The sequence below is a fragment of the Rhinopithecus bieti genome, unplaced genomic scaffold, assembly GCF_001698545.2.
Source record: "Rhinopithecus bieti isolate Rb0 unplaced genomic scaffold, ASM169854v2 scaffold_6380, whole genome shotgun sequence".
Classification (NCBI taxonomy): Eukaryota; Metazoa; Chordata; class Mammalia; order Primates; family Cercopithecidae; genus Rhinopithecus; species Rhinopithecus bieti.
Genome location: NW_016806642.1, coordinates 2,194,735 through 2,216,712, shown reverse-complemented (window position 1 = coordinate 2,216,712; position 21,978 = coordinate 2,194,735). Strand labels below are relative to the sequence as shown.

Below are 21,978 nucleotides of genomic sequence, written 5' to 3'. Positions count from 1 at the left end.
ATTGAAAATTGGGAGTCTAGTGCACCAACTGTTTTTATGCCTTTGCTGTGTGACCTGAGCCGTTCTTTTCCCATCTGTAAAATGTGGGGGTAGGACTAGAGGATTATTAAGGCTCCCTCCTAATTCTAAAACACAGAATTTAAGGAAAGATCTAGATATTTAGATGCAGAGAGTTCTTGGAACCATAGTAGGCATGTCTCTCCAACCAGCTCCTCTTCCTGTAGCCACACACACGGTGAATCACACCGATCTTCTTCCAGTCGTGTGAGCCAGAAATAGCATGAAGAAAGCAATCAAAAGAGGACTTTGTTAAAATCCTTATACAAATGGATTGAAGAAAAAAAAGGATCTAGCTAAAAGGTAGGTAAAGGAGCCGAAAGTTTTCTCTAAAAAATTCTCTCAGAGCATAGCACAAAGGAATAAAGAGATGAAAGCCCTGAAAGCAAAGTCAAAGGATATGGGGGACTTCTGCTTCTGCCAATAGATGAAGCACTATGGGAATTAATCACCTGCTCTTAACAACTAGGAGCTCAGGCAAAATATATAAAAACAACTACCCTCAGCTATTAGAAAACAGAGTAGGACAGATCGCTGAGAGAAGGGAAACAACTGAGGTCCACCCTCCAATAGCCCAGCTTACTTTCCAGAGGTGGTTTCGGGGCTGAGGTGCAGGGAGGAGAAACCCAGTGTATTGGGGGAATTCAAACCAAATCTTGTGGCTTTGATCTTGCTAAAGTTAAGAGAAAGATTGCACCAGCAATCACACTCTCAGGCATTTACCTCAGAGAAATGGAAACTCATGTTCATACAAAAACCTGGATGCAAATGGCCATAGAGCTTTATTTTATTTTTTAAGCAACTTTATTTTTACTAGTCAAATCATGAAAACAATCCAAAAGCCCTTCATTGGATGATTGGTTGAAACTTTGTACATCTATATAATGGAATACTACTCAGCAATAAAATTTTTACATTTTTATACATTACCTTTTCAGCCAGGATAGTTGCTTTTACAAATTAGTTTATATCATATTAATGTATCATTAGTTAAAAAGTAAAATTATTCACATTTGAAATGTTAACCTGTTAATGATTAAATTGAATTGTAGCTTATACTTAACAAACCTTTGTTCTTCTGGCCAAGATTATCTCTGCTTGCTTATCAAGGACATCTAACTTCTCTAAGATTTTTTCTGCCATTGTCAATCACTAAATTCCTATTTTAAAATAAGGAGGAAGAAGAACAAATCAATTCGAATTTTAAACATATAACTAGGGCATAAATTTTCAAAAGACCCACTTTCACATTACTGTTTTAGGTAAATTTAAATAGGAATTGTTTAAATCAAATCATAGAATTGTAAATGTACCCAAGTTTTTTCAGTTGAAGGCCATATGATCAGAACTCCCAGATGTGTACAGGCCCCATGAATTTTTAAATTTATGATAAAGGTGAGGGGGAGAAAGTTCACGATTACCATGAGAACCATATGTGACTTATACTTGAAGCAAGACCATGTGGCTTGAATTATATCTATTTCCTTTTTTTTTCTTTTTAAATTAAAAATATATCAAGTTAGGAGTAGGACTTAATTTTGGTGTTGTTGTTGTTGTTGAGACAGAGTCTTGCTCTGTCACCCAGGCTGGAGTGCAGTGGCATGATCTTGGCTCACTGCAACCTCCGCCTCCTGGGTTCAAGCGATTTTCCTGCCTAAGCCTCCTGAATAGCTGGGATTACAGGCGTGCAACACCACACCCAGCTAATTTTTGTATTTTTAGTAGAGACAGGGTTTCACCATGTTGGCCAGGCTGGTCTCAAACTCCTGACCTCAAGTGATCCGCCTGTCTCAGCCTCCCAAAGTGCTGGGATTACAGATGTGAGCCACCATACCTGGCCAGGAGTAGGACTTTGGATATCTCTATTTTCTTTCTGTCATGATATAATTTTAATCAAAGTAAATGCAAGGAACTCATATTTCTATAATTAATTGCTTCAAATTAAATTGGTCAGTGATCCAAGACTGTTAACAGCATGTAGCAGGTAATTAGTCACACATAAGTAGCAGCAACTAAGCTGGATAGGTCTCATTGCCATAATAGTTCATATTTCCTAGTTAATTCATATTGCTAACAGTCTCATCTGAGGTCAAGCAGTCCATATTAAACTTAGGGAGCTGTATAAGACATCAGAACCTGGTCTAATTTATTACATCTTCAGATGAGAAAAACCGAAGGCCACAAAGTACCCTATTAGTGTAGTAGAAATAGCTAGGGCAGAGTGGAGGCAAGAATCCAGGAATATCAACCCAAAACTCCCTTTATTTATTTATTTATTTATTTATTTAAAAAATCTGTGTAGATGGGCCAGGCACAGTGGCTCATGCCTGTAATCCCAGCACTTTGGGAGGCTGAGGCAGGCAGATCACTTGAGGTCAGGAGGTCAAGACCAGCCTGGCCAACATAGTGAAACACTGTCTCTACTAAAAATACAAAAATTAGCCAGGCATGCTGGCACATGCTTGTAATCCCAGAGACTTGGGAGGCTGAGGAGGAGGATCGCTTGAACCCAGGAGGCAGAGGTTGCAGTGAGCTGAGATGGCGTGCCACTGTGCTCCAGCCTGGCTGACAGACTAAGACTCTGTCTCAAAAAGAAAAAAAAAGATAGTGTAGATGACCATGCAGTCAGTATATTTTTGCTCACTGAATTAAATGGGCTCCAGGGGCATTTAAGTGTAAAAGTTATATGGTTCACAGAAAGTACAGAATCATCAATGTTTTCAATGAACATTAATGTTAATACTAAGGTTCTTTCCAGCTCAAAAAAATCTGATATTTCTCCTATATTGTATATTATTCCAGCAGTGCCACATGGAGAGAACAATTCATCAAAGGAGAAAGATTCAGGATCCTATGCCAAAAGTTTACATTATTTTGTAATTGGTTTCTTTCAGCTTTTTTTTTTGTAACTCTTTTTTCCTTCACCATACATTGCCCTGAGTATGACTTCTTCATGCACTGATAGTGACATCCCATTCCAGCATGCCCTCTATCATGTCACTACATCCAGATTTTCCCTCCATCACATGATGTAGTCCAGTGTGACAAAGAAATTACACAGACGTGCAGGGTGTGGTGGTGTGTGCCTATAATCCCAGCTACTTGGGAGGCTGATGCAAGAGGATTGCTTGACCCTAGGAATTTGAGATCACTCTGGGCAACACAGCAAGACCTCATCTCAAAAAGAAAAAAAAAAAAAGTAGCTGGGCACAGTAGCATGCATCTATAGTCCCAGCTGCTGGGGAGACTGAGGTAGGAGGATCAAAAGGATCATTTGAGTCCAGGAGTTCGAGGCTGCAGTGACCTATGATCATGCTACTGCACTCCTGCTTTGGTGACAAACATAGCAAGACTCCATTTCTTTAAAAAAATGTGACACAGAGGAAATTCTGGGCCATAAGGGTACAAGCAGATAGCATGCCTTGTGATGAACCACACAACCTTAGGTTGCATGCTAGGGAGATCCAGGACTGTGAGAGCTGATCATATGAAATGGGTCACTCTTGTGGTACCTAACTAAAACACAGTGAGAAGCCAGGGTAAGAGAAAACAGGGCACAGAACATTGCTCCAAAAATGCAGTCCATCTGCAAGTCTGGCAGCTGAAATTGACTGCTGTAACCTAAACCAGTTGTATCTAACAGCTACTGAAAAGACCTATGGCAACTCTAAGCCAATTTTGCCCACAACCTTCACTTATCAATCTTATCAGTGCCTCAAAACCTCACTAGTGCCAATTTGTAACATTTCCTGGTTTTATAAAACCTCTAACCTATTCTTTGTTCTTCAGAATATACTGAAGACTACTGCTCTGTGTGTATACCCTAATTGCAATTATTCCCTCCCAAATAAACATTTTGATTTTAGAGATTAGTCTCTATATTTTATTTGACATTGACAGGGTAAAGGCATTAGCACAATGTGAATGCTTATGACTTTCTGGGTTTCTTACAGGACAATAGGGGACAGATTTTGAAAGAGAATATAGATTATGATTATGTGGACATATTTTCTTTTCAGACCCAAGAACCATTCCTCTTGTAAAACTAAACTAAACTAAAACTCTCCGAGGAGTTTTAGCTTTTCTGTTTCCCTTAAACTTAATATGAGTTCAAGGGGATGGAGAAGGCGCTCATATTCCCTACCTAAGTTTATTTTACTGGAAACAAAGATTTCTGTTTTTCAGCAAGACACAGGTAAATAACTGGAAGAATCAATGTATTGAAGTGAATGAGTTTCCCAGTTTGGGGAAGGTATAAACTACATGAGGGCCAGCTGAAACAATGCTGCTTACTTGTGAGAAAGAACAGAAAGCAGATCTTTTTAGAGTAAGGTGTCCTACACCTCTCACTTTTAATCACCCCATCTTCAACACCACATAGGACATTTTAAGAGGCAAAATGTCATCCCATTATACACACACACACACGCGCATGCACATGCACACACAGCTGTATTTTTCTATATACAGTTAACCATAGCATGAAATAATTTTATGTTTTGCTTTAAAATATTTTGCTAAATTATTTGGCTGTGAATGATTTCTGGAAAATCATTGTGCAGATCATGAATTTTTTTGAAGTGAGAAAAACCGATTATTTTCAAGGGTCAACAACAGTTTTATGAATACTAAATTTGACAGTTAATGAAATCGACCGAAGGTTAGTTTCGTAGTATTAATTTCATAGCTTGAAACCAATACAATTTTTTCAGTTTGCAAATTCTTTTCTCCCATTGGTCTTTGGCAATGTGCTAATGGTGTCTAATGGATAAATGGCCCTGGGAAAAAGTGGAAGTGAGGAAACACTATACATGAACTTGCTTGTTTTCATCATTATATTTCATAAGCTCATCAAGGGCCTATTTTGTGTCTCCTGAAATAAATGCTGAGAGCAAAGGAACATCAGTACTAATATGATGGTGTTCCCCAACTACTTTGCATAAACTAACCACTAATCTTTTAATGCAAGATGAATCAAGATGATATTAAATGGACAGGGTACAGTGGCTCACACCTGTAATGTCAGCACTTTGGGAGGCCAAGGCAGGTGGATCACTTCAGGTCAGGAGTTTGAGATCAGCCTGGCCAACATGGTGAAACCCTGTCTCTACTAAAAATATAAAAAGTTTTTTATAAAAAGTTATATATAAAAAGTCAGCCAGGCTAGGTGGCGAGAGCGTGTGGTCCCAGCTACTCAGGAGTCTGAGGTGGGAGAATTGCTTGAACTTGGGAGGTGGAGGTGGCAGGGAGCTGAGAGCGCGCCACTGCACTCCAGCCTGGGTGACAGAGCAAGACTCTGTCATATATATATACATAAAATACATATATAAAATGTTCCTCAGTGTGATCTATGTTTATGTCCTTTATTATATCTTTTTGATTTTAATATATACTTTGGTGTTCCTACTTTATACTTCTTTTTCTATGAACATATATTATTATTTGATGATAAGCATTTATTTGTTCATTTGGTCACTGGCTACCTAAATGTATTACATGAAGACATTGTACTAGGTATTCTATCAAATTTACTGAGGAAGTTGGCACCTGGTAAACATTTTCCCTTGTGATCTCCATCTTCCTAGGCAAGGGAGATGCTCTCTCCTATTTCACTAAGAAAATAGACACCATCAAGCAAGAGCTGCTTCAGCTCCTACCTCTCATACCAAAGTATTATTCATTCCCAACCCTTCTGCACTTCAATTTTAACAGAGGCGTTGGCTCCCCCACCCAAAGCTAATCCCTTCTGATGTACTCTAGTCTCCATTACCTCCAGTCTCCTGAAAGAATTATCTCTATTAGTTATCCCCTTTCTCCTGCACCTTTTATCTATTTCCTTCACAAATTTATTCCTCTTAGCATGCTCAAATTTATTTGCAAAACAGAAAAAAAAAATGTCTTCTCCTGACCCTGCTAGTTATCATCTCTCTCGTCTTCTGAAGCATTCTACTTAGAGTTGGGGGAAGTGCTTTCATCTAGAATGTAGGGTTCTGATGTGGTCACAGAAGTCTAACTCATAGAATCTCCAGGGTAGAATGGATCAGTGGTCTCTCACAGAATTCTTTGAACAGTGGGGCAACATTAACATCAAGAAGACAGACCTTTCTTAACCTTGCTTTGATTTTCATTGCCATTGTCCTTCTTCAAACCTTCAGGTTGTCACTTTCCCTCCTTTGGGTTATCAAACTATACACCCCCCTAATTTGCCTGCCCCAAACCTTCCTCCTCATTCCTCAAATATTGATTCTTTGAAATGCCATCAGGCTGGGCATGGTGGCTCACACCTGTAATCCTAGCACTTTGGGAGGCCAAGGCAGGCGGATCACTTGAGGTCAGGAGTTCGAGACTAACCTGGCCAACATGATGAAACCCCGTCTCTATTAAAAACCCCGTCTCTATTAAAAAAAGAAAAATACAAAAAAAGAAAAGAAAATTAGCCGGGCATGGTGGCACATATTTGTAATCCTAGCTACTCTGGAGGCTGAGGCAGGAGAATCACATGAACCCGGGAGGCAGAGGTTGCAGTGAGCTAAGATCACACTACTGCACTCCAGCCTAGTGACACAGTGAGACTCCTTCTCAAAAACAAACAAACAAAATGCCATCAGAGCTGTCTTTCTTAAACAGGACACTGATCAGGATCAGCTCCAGCCCACAAACCTTGGCTTGCTCTTATAACCTGAAGAACGCCCAAACTCTTCCGAGGACATATGAGACCACTCAAGAAATGATAGTCCAGGATCTGGCTCAGCCCACCTTTCTAGTTTATTCATCCTACCCCTTTGTGTTCCACCATTTTCTACCATTCTTACTTCCTGGACACGTACTGCCCTTTTCCCAAGCACACCCTTTACTCATGCGTTTCCTTCTACTCAGAATGTTCTCCCACGTGTCTTCCAGTCAAAAGCCTACTCTTTATCAAATATGGTATAAAGACTACCTCTTCTTTTTTTCTTCTTTTTGAGATGGAGTCTTGCAGTCTAGGCTGGAGTGCAGTGGCTGCAATCTCAGCTCACTGCAACCTCCACCTCCTGGGTTCAAGTGATTCTCCTGCCTCAGCCTCCTGAGTAGCTGGGATTACAGGTGCCTAACACCATGCCCAGCTAATTTTTGTATTTTTAATAGAGACGGGGTTTCACCATATTGGCCAGGCTGGTCTCGAACTTCTGATCTTGTGATCCACCCGCCTCGGCCTCCCAAAGTGCTGGGATTACAGGCGCGAGCCACAGCGCCCAGCCAAGACTACCTCTTCTATGAAACTTTCCTTGGCATCATCTCATTCCTTGTCTGGGTGACAGTCTATATGTTGTGTGCTCCTGGCCTCAAGCAACCTTCCAGCCTCTCAGCCTCCTGAGTAGCTGAGATTACAGGCAAGAACCACCACACCAGGTTTTAAGAGGTTTACTCACTGGGTGTGGTGGCTCACATCTGTAATCCCAGCACTTTGGGAAGCTGGGGCAGGCGCATCACTTGAAGTCAGGAGTTCGAGACCAGCCTGGCCAACATGGTGAAACCCTGTGTCTACTAAAAATACAATAAAAGTTAGCTGGGCATGGTGGTGCACGCCTGTAATCCCAGCTACTTTGGAGGCTGAGGCAGGAGAATAACCTGAACCTAGGTGGTGGAGGTTGCAGTGAGCCATGATCGTACCACTGCACTACAGCCCGGGTGACAGAGTGAGTCTCCATCTCAAAAAAAAAAAAAAGAGGTTTACTTTTTGACAAATCTCTTCTTCACTAGGTTGAAAACTCATTTAAAGCAAGAATTGACTTACCTACCTCTGAATCTCAGCCTCAGGCAAAGCGTTTTACATCTGACGGGGATTTGAAAATTACAATTTAATTTGGAGATGTCTCTGAATATAACTTTTTAGGAAGAGTAATCCTAATTTATCTGTAATAAATGATGTTACTTCATAATGATTTACTGGAAGATGAAATAAAAAGTTGAGTGAATTATTATAAAATGGGGTTCTTGCCAATCTAAACTTGGTAAAAGAGTTTTGAAAGGAAACTTGGATTTATGTTCTTAATTTCTAGCTCAGTAGTGACAGTTTTTGTTGTTGTTTGTTTTTAAAGAACACAATGAAATAGAGGCCATGCCAATTGGGGCAGAATGAATTCCCAATTACTCTCACAGTGAATCATCTACAGGCCTCACTGCAAAGGCTTGTTCACAACAAAATTGTAGGTCAATACTATTAGCATATCAGAGACTAAGTCATATCTAAAATAAAATGTCTTAAATATTTTAAGAGAACAATTTTGTTTTAACAGCACCTTTGGGACTAAAAACAAACAAAAATAACAAAACCCAGGGTCATCAATACAATAGGCTCAGCTGAGAAAGGTTCTTCAGCAAGTTCTAAACAACTCAGGAAAACTAAGAATCTCTAAAGTCACAAACTAAAGGCCCGAGAAATTATCTAGAAAATGGAGACTTAAATTAAAATTCACTACCATTATGTGGCTTTATCAGTTCAAACGCTTACTCCTTGAGGACAAGGCCACTTCTTACACTTTTATCTGACATAGCCCACTATTGAGACCACAGTAAGGACTCACTTCATCTGTTAAATGATTAATGTTGACTCAATAATTAGATAACTGGCTGAGTTATCTCCATCTCATATTCCAAGGACAGACTTAGGGGAATCTTTTTTCTTTAAATCCAAAATGTTGATAAATGGCCCATATTATAGGCTGAATTATGTTGTCCCCAAATTCATATGTTGACGTCCTAGGCCCCAGGATCTCAGAATGTGATTATGTTTGGACATACAGCCTTTAAAGAGTAAAGTTAAAATGCGGTTGTTAGGGCAGGCCCCTGGCCAGTATGACTGGTGTCCTATAAGAAGAGGAGATTAGGACACCGAGAATACACAGAGGAACGTCCTTGTGAAGATTCAGTGAGAAGGCAGGGCAGCACCCCAAGCCAAGGAGTGAGGTCTCTGAAGAAAACAACCCTGCCCACCCCTTCATTTCCAACTTTCAGTCTCTAGAACTGTGAGAAAACAAATTTCTGTTGTTTAGCCACTCCGTCTGTGATGTTTTGTCATGGCAGTCCCCACAAGCTAGTACAGCTCAGGCACTGAGAACTAATTTAAAAACCCGACTCATGTGCTTGGCGCTACATTATGAATTTTCTTGCTCCTTATTTATTTATTTTTGAGACAGGGTCTCACTCCCTCTGTCACCCAGGCTGGAGTGCAGTGGCTGTGATTTCAGCTCACTGCAGCCTGCACCTCCCAGGTTCAAGTGATTCCCCTGCCTCAGCCTCCCGAGTAGCTGGGACTACAAGGCACACACCACCATGTCCATCTAGTTTTTGTGTTTTTAGTAGAGACGGGGTTTTGCCATTTTGGCCAGGTTGGTTTCGAACTCCTGACCTCAAGTGATCTGCGCGCCTCAGCCTCCCAGAGTGCTGGGATTACAGGCGTGAGCCACCGCGCCCGGCCTTGAAGGGAAGTTTCTAAGAAAAATTATTAAGGAATTTTAAAACTATGATGTACGTGTATTGTGGAGTATTATTTTGGGCAACTAATCAGATAATAATTGGAAGAATTGATTAGCCAGCTCGAAATCGCAGCACAATTACCGCAGGGTTGATCAGCTCCCACCAGCCATTCTAGGAGGTTGGGAGTCTTCAATTTGGAAGTGTATCAATTAAGTGGCCCCGCCGCCCCTTGTAACCTTCCCCCAGGCGCCTCCATCTCGCTAGAAACCTAGGGAACCCGACTCAAACGCTCTATGCCTACGGTCGTTTCACGGGAAAGCAAAATTAAGGGCAATATTGAGGACGCTCATTAATATTTAGTTTAGAAGACGGAAAGGTTCTTCAGCGAACCTGGAAGAGCCCCCACCGGGCCCGCCTCCCGCCGCGGTCCCACCCTCGCCTGACCCGACCCACACTCTCCCTGTCGAGGCCCCGCTAGAGAACGTCCCACCGACTACAGGGACAGAAAGGCCGTTTATGTAAAACGATGTTTTTCCTATTTCGCCTCCCACCCTCGTACAAATTTTGATTTTCCGCTTTTCCAACGCTTCCGCACCCTGAAACAAACCTCGTCTTCCTTTCCTCCCTCTTCTGGCTCCGAGGGCTACGCGCCCCGCCCCCACCCTTCAGTACCTTAGCAACGCGTCCTCGGTCCGTAGAAACCGATTTCCGATCTCTGCCCACTTCTGAAAAGCCTAGAGAGCAGAGCTCTCTTCTCAGAGGGGCTTCGCCCACAGACTTTTGTCACTAAAAGCCCAGACTCCCCAGATGCTTATGGATATTAATACCGATTATGCTGAAGGAGTGGAAGGAGAGTCAAGTAAAGGAAGAAGATCAAGTAAAAAGAACTGGAGAACAGTGACTTTGTTTCCTCTTATTGTACCTCCTTTCTCCTTTTGTGCTTTCCTGGAAACATCGAATTTCAAAAAGAAGCTTACAAAGTCCACCATGCAGCTTGCGGGTCTGAATGGAAGTCAACAGTTTATATTTGAATATTTGATGGAAGATTGCTTTCATGGCTTATGATATTTAAAAACAACAACAATAAAAACAAAAAACCATCTTATTTCCAGGGCCAAGAACCCTCCCATGTGGTTAGTAAAATCACCCCTGTATTACTCAAGTTGTATAGCAAACTTGGCTGCACACACATACCATGTAGCGTTTTTATGAGACATAATGGAGATACACTCTGACATACATTCTGCTGCATTTACTGTATCCTAAGGAAACATTTGTCCTTATTGCTCACTTGTGTGAGTAGAAAATGCACTAAGGCCATGGTAATCACTTATTTTTAGAGTCATAATCTAAAAACGACTGACTTGAAAACAGCTTGTATTTAATTTAAAATGGTGGGGAATTTCACAACATTGGTTAAATTTTAAGTCAGAGGTTGGTCATCATTCCAAGAATGTACCTTATCTGATGCATCAAAATAGGAGGAAAAAAGCTTTAAAAAACAGCATTTTAACATCTGTGAAAAGAAGAGGAAAAAAAACACCAGCATTAGTCATCAGAAGTCCATGCTATTGGCAATGGTAAAACTGCGAAAAAAAAAAAAAAAAAAAGTATAGTTATGTAGCAACCCAACTTTGGCTAGAAATTGATATTAATAGTCAAGGCATGAAAACACTAGAATCAATTTATTTCAAATATTTGAAAAACAAACAATACAATAATTAAAAGTAGAAGGTAGTTTGATTATTTTCTCTTTTTTTTTTTCTTTTTAAGGCAAAGTCTTGCTCTGTTGCACAGACTGGAGCACAGTGGCGTGATCATAGCCCACTGCAACCTCAACCTCCTGGGCTCAAGTGATCCTCCCACCTCAGCCTCCCTAGTAGCTAGGACTACAGATGCATGCCACTATGCTTAGCTAATTTTTTTATTTCTATTTTTTGTAGAGACGGGCCTCACTCTGTTGCCCAGGCTGGTCTTGAACTTCTGGACTCAAGTGATCCTCTTGCCTTGTTTTCCCAGAGTGCTGGGATTTACAGATGTGGGTAGTCACTGCGGCTGGCCAAGGTAGTTTGATTCTATTTTATTATTTTAAGCCATATACATTTAAGAACAATGATTTGTATGGAATTGATAACTGGAATCTAGTTGATACTGGTGATTTGTCTAGGATTGTTATAGTACCTTCAGCTCAAAAATTTACAGAGAGGTGAAAATTAGCGATCTCAGCTCACTGCAAGCTCCGCCTCGCGGTTTCACGCCATTCTCCTGCCTCAGCCTCCCGAGCAGCTGGGACTACAGGCGCCCACCACCTCGCCCGGCTAGTTTTTTGTATTTTTTAGCAGAGACGGGGTTTCACCGTGTTAGCCAGGATGATCTCCATCTCCTGACCTTGTGATCCACCCGTCTCGGCCTCCCAAAGTGGTGGGATTACAGGCTTGAGCCACCGCGCCCGGCCGAAAATTAGCTTCTTAAGTAAAGAATTGAGTTCAGAAATGTTAGCTACTCATTAATCTTCAGTCAATAAAATTTATAAAGCACAAATCTTATGAAATTCTTAGAATATTATCATTATCTTAGCTAATATTTATGGAACATGTTCTGCATGCCAGGTACTAGGCTACAATTTTAAAATAGTTCTAATTTCATCCTTTACTTTTCATTCTTAAAACTTAATCAGTATCTATGGAAAAGGTATTATCTTTGATTTTAGAAAAGACCTGACTGAAACTCAAAGAAATTATGTGATTTACCCAACATCATATAATTAGTAAGTATAAATATTAATATAAGACAAAGTACAAAGTATTTTCTCTTTAATAACAAATGCTCCGTAAATGTACACAAAAAAGAATTCAAGTGGATTTTTTCCTAACTACTTTAATTGCTCTCAGTTAAATTCAGTATTTACTGAATGAGTTCATGAACGTATTATAGATAAATACTGAGTAAAGGAGCCTAATGAATGTTTTATTTTAAAAGTATACAGATTTCTTAAAATATAAACTGTTTTCTATAAGAAAGCAAAGAAAGTAAAATCTGCAGACTTTTTCCTACTTCCTTTGAAGTAGGCCAACTACAAAGTTAGAAGGCACGTTCCCCAAAACTGCCCTTACTCTGACACTAAGTTCAGGGGACCGTCAAAACCCTGAATAGAACCCTCAGGGTCGATAATTTGCTAGAAAGACTCACAGACCTCACTGAAAGCTATTGTATTTGGGGTTATAGGTTACAGATTACAACTAGCCAAGGGAAGAAGTTCACAGGGCAGAGTCAGTCCAGAAATACCAAACATGGAGCTTTTATTGTCCTCTTCCTGTGGAGTCAGGACAGGTTACTCCCCAGCATTGTTGAATGACAGTGCACACATGGAGATTTGCTACCCAGGGAAGCTCACCCAAGCGTCGTGTTTAGTTTGTAGTGTGGCTTCATCACACAGACATAACTGGTCGATTGCCCACATGGTTAATCTCTGTCTCCAAGCTGGCAGATACCACGTGACCCAAAGCCCTTGCTCTAAGTCACACTGTTGATCTTTCTGGAGTCCACACCCTAAGACTATGCAGGTGTGGCCACCTCCCCATCCTAAATCACATTGTTAGACTATCCAGTATGACTCAAGATCTTCAGGCAAACAAAGATTATGTCTCAGAAGGCAAGGGCAAAGGCCAGACTTTCTCTTCTTTGGGCAAGAGAGTCTTTCCTATAAATTCTTTACTACACAACTACTAGGTTTAGAAAGTATCAAAATTTGTGTGCTTAATCATCCCAAATGGTGAAAAGCCTGTGATTTCCCACCCCTGCTTTCTGTCCTCTCTTGAGAAAAGAGCATTTTCCCCCTGCCCTACACAAACCATGAAGCCTGGGAGAAGTGTCAGTGTTCTTCACTGTTCCTAATGTTCCTTCCACACCTTTATGTTTTTTCTTCTTCCTTAGGAAAAGCTGCCTCTTCTGAGGTTCATGACAACTATCTCCCCATATGTATTTACTAACAAATTCCCAGGCACTTCTCACTTTTCCAGATTTGGGGACTTTCTCAATGTTCTTTTCCATATTAAATCCGTTAAGCCAATAGTTCTGCCTGAAAACTCTTTACCTTTCCAGATTAAAGCTATCTTTACTCCATTATCCCCTAACTCTGAAATATTAAGCTCTAGCAGGTCCTTTCTGATGACTACCTTTTATCCCATTTGCCCATTACCTCTCTTATTCTAGATAATATGCTCGTTGGTCACTTAATGACCTTTTGTTTCCTATTTGTGAATCCAATGGACATCTTTCCGGTCCTATGTTACTTGACATCTCTTCTGAATTGGACACATTTTACTTCTGGCTCTTTGAAACATTCCCTTCCTTTGGCTTCAATTACACAACTCTCTCCTACTTTTCTTCCCCTGCCTGCTGTAAATATTATTGTCCCCTGGGATTCTTTCTTGTTTGTTTTTTGGGTTTTTTCTTCTCCCTTTGTTTCCTTCCTAGGCTTGACATTCCCTTCAGAATTCAGTCAAAACCGTGCAGCATAGAATATTAGAACTTCTACCATCTGAGCCCATTCTATGTTGAACTGATATTCTGATTGTCTTTCCAGCTTTATCTCAGCCAACCCATGGTACAGAAAGTGACTACCTTGTAACTTAATGGGAACTTTTACAAAGTTTTGGGCTTTTTATATCTGTGTCTTTTCATGCCATTCCCTCAGCACAGGGACTTCAGAACTTCTGCAGCCCCCTGGTTCTAAGGATGGAGAAAGTTATCTATGTTAGGCCAACGAGATCGCAACACCCTGACCATAGTGACTGGCTCAGGGAGAGGCAGGTGACTAACGGGAGGCCAGTTAGGGCCCAGAAAATTTGATTCCGGGACTTTGAGCCTTCAGGGAAGATGACTTCCTCTTCCAGTCTGCCTGTTATGACAATTTGAGTCTTATGCTGTGGCAGCCACTATGAACAGCCTGAGAGTGGAGTCCCCCCAGGGGACGCAAACTGAGAGCTGGACCTGGGCAGTATCATTTGAGCCCAGGGTCAGGCTACCACTGAACCTAGAGCTACTTCTAGACCTCTTCAGCTAACATGATCCAATAAACTCTCTTTGTGTATAAACCAGTCTGATTTAGTTTTCTATAGAAGCCTAGAGACTGATAATGTGCTCAACAAATATTTGTCAAATGAGTGGAAACCATAAAATAGATAGAATAACTATCTCAGAGGGCTGGTCTGAGAAGTAAATGATTTACCAATCATTTACTTTTGCTAGGCCAAGCACAGTGCCTAGCAAAAAGCAGGTACATGAACGTTCATTATGTTTCTATGCCTCCAGCACTCTCCCTGTCACCACACAGCCACACAACATAGCTCAGAAACTGCTACCTGAACTTGATTATAAGTTCTAAGAAAACTCATATTCACAAAATTTTACTTCTTCAGTCCTAGGTTTTCCCCATAAGTCTTTTCTTCTATTAAAGACCACAACTTAATATTTATTTATGTTTTTAAAGATCACAACTATAAACATATTCATTTGTATAGCATCAGATACAGTTTGAATATTTGTCCCCTCCAAAACTCATGTTGAACTTTAATCCCCAATGTGGCAGTATTGAGAGGTGAGGCCTTAATTTATTTTTTTTTAAATAAAGATAAAGTCTTGCTATGTTGCCCAGGCTAGTTTCAAACTCGTGGACTCAAGGGATCCTCTCCCTCAGCCTCTCCAGTAGCTGTCCTACAGGCAAGACCCACTGCACCCAGCTTGGTGGGGCCTTTAAAAGGTTCTTGGGTCATAAGGGCAGAGCCCTTATGAATGGATTAATGAATTATGGGTTAATGGATTAATGGATTATCATGGGAGTGGGATTGGTGGTTTTATAAGAAAAAGAAGAGACACCTAAGCGAGCAAGCATAACCCCCTCACCATGTGATGCCCTGTGCCACCGTGGGACTCTGCAGAGACCTCCCAGCAGCAAGAAGGCCCTCATCAGAAGTGTCCCCTCAGCCTTGCACTTCTCAGTCTCCATAACTGTGAGAAATCATTCCTTTTCTTTATAAATTCTCCGTATCCAGATATTCTGTTACAAGCAACAGAAAATGGACTAAGATAGCATCTTGCAAGGCTTCACTTACTATACATGCAAAAGCAAAATATTTAAAGTAAAAGATTGTTAGACATGACTTCATAAATATTTAAAATTTCTGTATGTCAAAATAAGTCATTAAAAATGTAAAATAGGTTAAACTTGGAAATGTGTATAAACAAAGAGTATCTTAAAATTTTACAAATCACTAAGGACAAACACCATAATGAAAAAGGATGTATGTTGAGTATAGTCACTTTACAAAAGAATACCTACAAATGATCGTTAATTATATCTTTGATATTCAATGGCATAGTCGAAGTCATGTGCATTAAGCCAATAAAATATAATCTTTTTTTATCATCTTGGCAAGCTGGGGAAAGGAACAGAGAAAGATGCACATCTATGCTCTACTGGTTGAACTGTACGTTGTTAGGATGGAAATTTACAATTTGTATAAAAACCTTCAAAATGTTTTAATCTTTGACTCAACAATTTTACTTCCAAAATTAATATTTAGAAATTAATCATAGAAATGCACAAAAAGTTGTAACGATGATTTTTATTTAATATTTTTTATAATGGTAAAAAATTGTAAAGTGGGATAATAATACCTATCACCTATGTATTGAATTCTCACTTATTGGGTTTATTATGTGTCAATTACTGCATTTTCACATACATTGTCTCATTTATTCTTCATTTTATCGATTAAAAAATGAATTTAGAGATATTAAATATTCTAATCAAGATCATAAATCTACTAAATGGCAGATTCAGAATTTAAACCCAGTGATAATTTTTTCCAAAGCCTATGATCTGATTTACTATTTTTAGATTTTCTTGTCAAAATTTTTATCTAGCCATAGGATGATATATATGATACAGCTATTACAAGTGGTATGAATACATAACATAGGAAAATGTGTATGATAATGTGTTAATTGAAAAAATTATAAGATTAGAAAACTTCATCTACAGAATGATTCTTTTAAGACAAAGTATGAGTCTCTGTTGAAAGAAAAAGATCTGTAATTAAGCATCCTCAAAAGATAGTTATCTTAAGGTAGTAAAGTTATATCTTGGAAATATTTTTCTACTTTGTATACCTTTGCATTTTCTTAATGCACAGACTAATTCATAGTAGAAACTATTAATATATTATTTTTGCAGCCAACAAGTTATTAAAACACTTCAACATGGCCAAAAGACTTTTTTCTTCTTGTGAAACTGGAGAAGTCAAAAGCCTCTTAGAAAAAAAAAAAAATTTGAAATTTCTTTCTATTGGGTGCTCAAAAAAGTTTTTACAAGTCAGTTCTGGGACTCATGACTATAATCCCCGCACTTTGGTAAGCCGAAGTGGTAGGATCATTTGAGGCCAGGAGATCAAGACCAGCCTGGGCAACACAGCAAGACCCCATCTCTACTAAAAATAAAAATAAAAAAAATTACCTGGGTGTAGTGATGCATATCTGTAGTCCAGCTATTCAGGAGGCTAAGGTAGAAGGATCCCTTGAGCCCCAGAGGTTGAGGCTGCAGCAAGCCGAGATCACGCCACTGCACATCAACCTGGGTGACAGAGTGTGCAGCGGGATAATTAAGGAATCAGAGAGACCGAGGGGTTGAGGAGGAATTATTTAATTATTTAGGTGCACAGACCCAGTAGGATTAACATCCAAACGACTGAGCCCCTAACAAAGAGTTAAGCCACCTTTTAAGCATTTCGTGGGGCAGGGGGAGATTTGTGCAGTGGGAAGCGTATTACAGAAGTGAGAAACAAAGACAGTTATTCAATTAAGACATGCATTACATTATTTCTTACTTTTTAAGGAACAACATGTTTTATGACTTGAGATTATCTGTTTAGTGACTTTGCAGCTGCACAGCTAGAAAAACAGTCTTCACAATGTCTGGGAAAGGGAGAGATAAGGCTTACTGGCCACAGAAAAACAGGCAGTCGATTTTTAAAGGACTTCAGCTCTTTCTCTTCCTCAGGGGGAACTGGTTTTTCTTACATACAACTGAGTTTTTGCTTACACATCTTTAAAATTTCTTTTAATTCCTGTTCCAAGTGAGATCCTGTCTCAAAAAAGTAAAAGATAAAAAATTTATTTTTTTTAAATTAAAAAGAACATTTTTACAAATTATAAAAAGCTAAAGACTAAAACAATAATTTGGTGAGTTTAAAAGTAAAAGATAAACCAATGGAAAATAGAAAAACTCAGAGTGGATTAAAGAAAATTCTGTAGCCATCCCATTTTAAATGCTTCTCTACTCTTTATTCCAGTTTTGTGGCACTTTTACCTAAAAGAATGGCAGAGACACTTTTGTGTTATGCAGAGCTGAAGCCTCTCCCATTGACCTGCTCTCACAGGTATTTTGTAAATACAGCAACACAGAAATAATTTTTTAAAATTTATTTATTTTTTATGTTTTGGGACAGAGTTTCACTCTTGTTGCCCAGGTTGGAGCGCAATGATGTGATCTCAGATCTACCTTCTGTGTTCAAGCGATTGTCCTGCCTCAGCCTCACAAGTAGCTGGGACCACAGGTGTATGCCACCACGCCCAGCTAATTTTTTTGTATTTTTAATAGAGACAAGGTTTCACCATGTTGGCCAGGCTGGTCTCGAACTTCTGACATCAGGTGATCCACCCGCCTTGGCCTTCCAAAGTGCTGGGATTATAGGCATGAGCCACTGCATCCGGCCTGGTCTACATAATTTCATTACAGCATAAACCACTTTTATTTATTTATTTATTTATTTATTTATTTATTTATTTATTTATTTTTTGAGACGGAGTCTTGCTCTGCCACCCGGGCTGGAGTGCAGTGGCCGGATCTCAGCTCACTGCAAGCTCCGCCTCCGGGGCATAAACCACTTTTAATTGGACCTTGTGTTCAGAGTATAGCCTTACTTAATCTTCCCCATAGCTTTAAGAAGTAGGTATAACTATGCCCATTTCATAAATAAGACCACTGATTCTCAGAGAGATTCAATAACTTGACAACTTTCTTAGATAGTGAGAGGTTAATTCTTTTTCATTTTGAAGCCCAGGATCTTTCCACTTCGTCTCACAGCATAACAAAATCAAAGGCTATGCATGTGCTCCCCAAAGAAAACTTAGGGTAAATATCTTGTCTGTGACTCAAGACATATTTTACAAGTGGCTAAGAGAAAAACAATCTTTAGACTGTTTGAAAATGAGTAGCATGGCTTTTAATATAGTGCTGGGGAGGATGTTTGCTTTAAAAGTAAAATTAAAGGTGAAATGATAATGAATATATAAATATCATTATAAAGGGTATATTGTCTTATTTTCGGCTCTTTCAAACGCAGACCAAGCAAAAACAAGGATTTTTAGTATAAGGATTTATCTGGGGGGTGATCCCAGAAAGTGTGATGAAGTGAAGCAAGGAAAGATGAAATGTCAATGCATTAATCAGTGCGTCACTGCTGTGGGAGACCGGGGTTCAATTTCTCTGAGTAGCATCTAAGAGTTGATGGAACTGATGTAGAACACAGTGCAGAATTGCCCTTTCAATGGGTGAGGAGGCTGGAGTGTTTTTATTCACCAAATCCTGTCTCTCATGAATTGATGGTTGTTTCTGGGACATTATGTCTCTGGCACTTCCAGTCTGTCCTACAAGTGGACTGAGCACACTCCTGAGACCAGAAACTGTCCTTAGGTGGAGAGATACAGGGGCTTGAAGTAAATTGCCACTGCATGTAAAAAAATTTTCTGTGAAGCTGTGGGTGACCTTGAGAATGGACTGAGGGAATCTAGGCAGGATATCAGCAGAATATGCCACAGGGATCAATAATAAGTAAATGTGTGTTTGTGTGTGTATGTGCGTGCAGCTTCAGTAGAATAAAATGCAGTTTCATAAGTAGTTTCAAAAAGAGTAAAATGCAGAGAAAACTATGTTCTCTTACTGTTATAGACCCTCCTACCACTTGATGGCAGCATACCAAAGTTTAGGTGCTTGAAACTAAAAAATAAATAAATAAATAAATAAATAAATAATTGATATGATGACAAATATTGATAATAGCTGCAAAACAACTTTCCCCAAATGTGCCCTTTTCCAGTTGATGGTGAAGCTACTGTTACTATATTGGGGGTTTTCAGAACGATTCTTTCAACACGTCACTTCTCCTTCAAATCCTGCCCATCTTGACACCTATTCTAGATTCACGAAATCATTACTACAGAGCAGTGAAACGCTTGAATTAATGCCTAAACCGCTTTCTTACTTTGTCTATCTCTTTACTTTTCACTGCTACTGGGCCTGATTTGTCTCTTTTATATTGACATTCCTTATAGAAACAGGAAGATCCTTTTTAAAAAACAAATTTTGTAAGAGAAGAGTTGTTTTCCTAATTCAAATGTTGACAAAAAGGATATTAATGCTGATAACTATAACCATTCTTCTGTGTTCACTTCTTCTATTATAGTCACATGTCTTCTTAAGCTAGTTAAAATGATTTATTTTAAAACCCTATGAACGAAATTTAATTGAAAGTTAATGTCAAATACCATTATTATCTTGAACTAAATGTAAAATTAAATATTGATAAATTTTCATTAATTCTAGAATGATTGATATTCTGTCAAAGCCCTCCTGTAATTCCTTTGATTTCCCCCAACTGATTTGGTTGTAACTATGTGGGCTCTTTTTTTCTTCTAGCTTCTTAAATGCTGGTATTCTCCAGGGTTCTCCCTTCAGATTGCCATCTTCCCACAACCTATTCTCTTTTCCTATGTAATCTCACCCATATCCAAAATTTAAGTTATCACCTACTTACTGATAATTCCTGGATTAATATTTCTCACTCTGATCTATCTCTGAAACTCCAGTTTCATTTTGTGATTGCTACCAAACATCTCCACTGGGAGTCCCACAGGCACTGCAAATTCATCATGTCTACATGTTAATTTATATTCCTTCCCAAATTTGCTCCATCTCTGAAGGGAGAAGAAAGAGAGATCAGACTGTTACTGTGTCTATGTAGAAAGGGAAGACATAAGAAATTTCATTTTGACCTGTACCCTGAACAATTGCTTTGCCCTAAGTTGTTAATTTGTAACTTTGCCCCAGCCACTTTGCCCCAACTTTGAGCTCACAAAAACATGTGTTGTATGGAATCAAGGTTTAAGGGATCTAGGGCTATGCAGGACATGCCTTGTTAACAACATGTTTACAAACAGTATGCTTGACAAAAGTCATTGCCATTCTCTAGTCTCAATAAACCGGGGGCACAATGCACTGCGAAAAGCTGTGGGTACCTCTGCCTTGGAAAGGCGGGTATTTTCCAAGGTTTCTCCCCATGTGATAGTTTGAAATATGGCCTCCTGGGATGAGAAAGACTTGACCCTCCCGAGCCCGACACCCATAAAGAGTCTGTGCTGAGGTGGATTAGTAAAAGAGAAAAGCCTCTTGCAGTTGAGATAGAGGAAGGCCACTGTCTCCTGCCTGCCCCTGGAAACTGAATGTCTTGGTATAAAATGTAATAATAGTACATTGGATACCTATTGCTTTGTTTACCCAACATCGTATTGTTACCGGTGGTTCTTTGTCTTACAGCTCCCAAGATGGGGGGGGGGGGGGGGGGCGGCACTCCCAAGATGGCGGCAAGCCTTTTGTTCTCTGACCTGGGTTCTTGGCCTCATGGATTCTAAGGAATGGAACCTTGAGCCATGCAGTGAGTGTTACAACTCTATTAGAAACTGTGGGTCATGGAAGAGAACCATGGCATCCCAGCCACTAGTGTTCAGCTCAATTAGGATGAACCCGGGCACTTAGCTGCGCAGGAACAATGGGGAGACTAGCCCAGCTGGGAGCAGCAATGGGTGCCTCACTGGATCAGAAATGCACTGGACACCCTGCCGGATCCAGAGAGGTAGAAGTCAGTGGTGGGTCTGCGACGACGGCGATCAGCAGTGGTGGATGGCGAGCGAAAGCTCAGCTCGAGCTGGAACACACATAGACCAGAAGAGTGTGCAGTTGCAAGATTTAATAGAGTGAAAACAGAGCTCCCATACAACGGGAGGGGACCCAAAGGGGGTTGCCCCTTCCTGCTGAAATTCCTGGGTTTGTATCCCCATCATCATCCCTCCCCCTGTGCTCTCAGGTGATAGATGATTTGACTATTTCTTTACCTCCTGCTTTTAGCCTAATTGGTATTTTAGTGAGCCCTCTTTACTACCTGATGGGTCGGGTGTGAGCTGAGTTACAAGCCCTGTGTTTAAAAGTGGGTGTGGTCACTTTCCACAGCTAGGCTTAGGAATTCTTAGTCGGCCAGGAAATCCAGGTAGTCCTGTCTCTCACTATCTTCTGAGAATTGTTTCTCACATTAAACCCTTGTGGTAGATTAAATGATTGGTGCCACCCTTCCT

The 21,978-nt window shown here is 40.0% G+C and overlaps 1 protein-coding gene across 6 annotated transcripts in view; it reads right to left on the bottom strand.

Annotated features, from left to right (window-relative positions):
- The window catches only part of CUNH1orf141 (chromosome unknown C1orf141 homolog), a 54,748-nt gene extending 44,276 nt beyond the window's left edge, over positions 1–10,472 (bottom strand). For 2 of the 6 annotated variants that reach the window (XM_017877277.1, XM_017877284.1), the window contains exons 1-2: positions 10,121–10,186; positions 1,126–1,217 (exon numbers count right to left, since the gene is read on the bottom strand). In XM_017877277.1, coding sequence (XP_017732766.1) covers positions 1,126–1,200 — 75 coding nt within the window. In that variant the 5' untranslated portion in view covers positions 1,201–1,217; positions 10,121–10,186. Of the gene's footprint in view, positions 1–1,125; positions 1,218–5,827; positions 5,904–10,108; positions 10,187–10,435 lie in introns of those variants that run through there. The other 4 variants (XM_017877280.1, XM_017877279.1, XM_017877278.1 and 1 more) reach the window with 4 other exon arrangements.
- Positions 10,473–21,978: the final 11,506 nt, after the last annotated feature.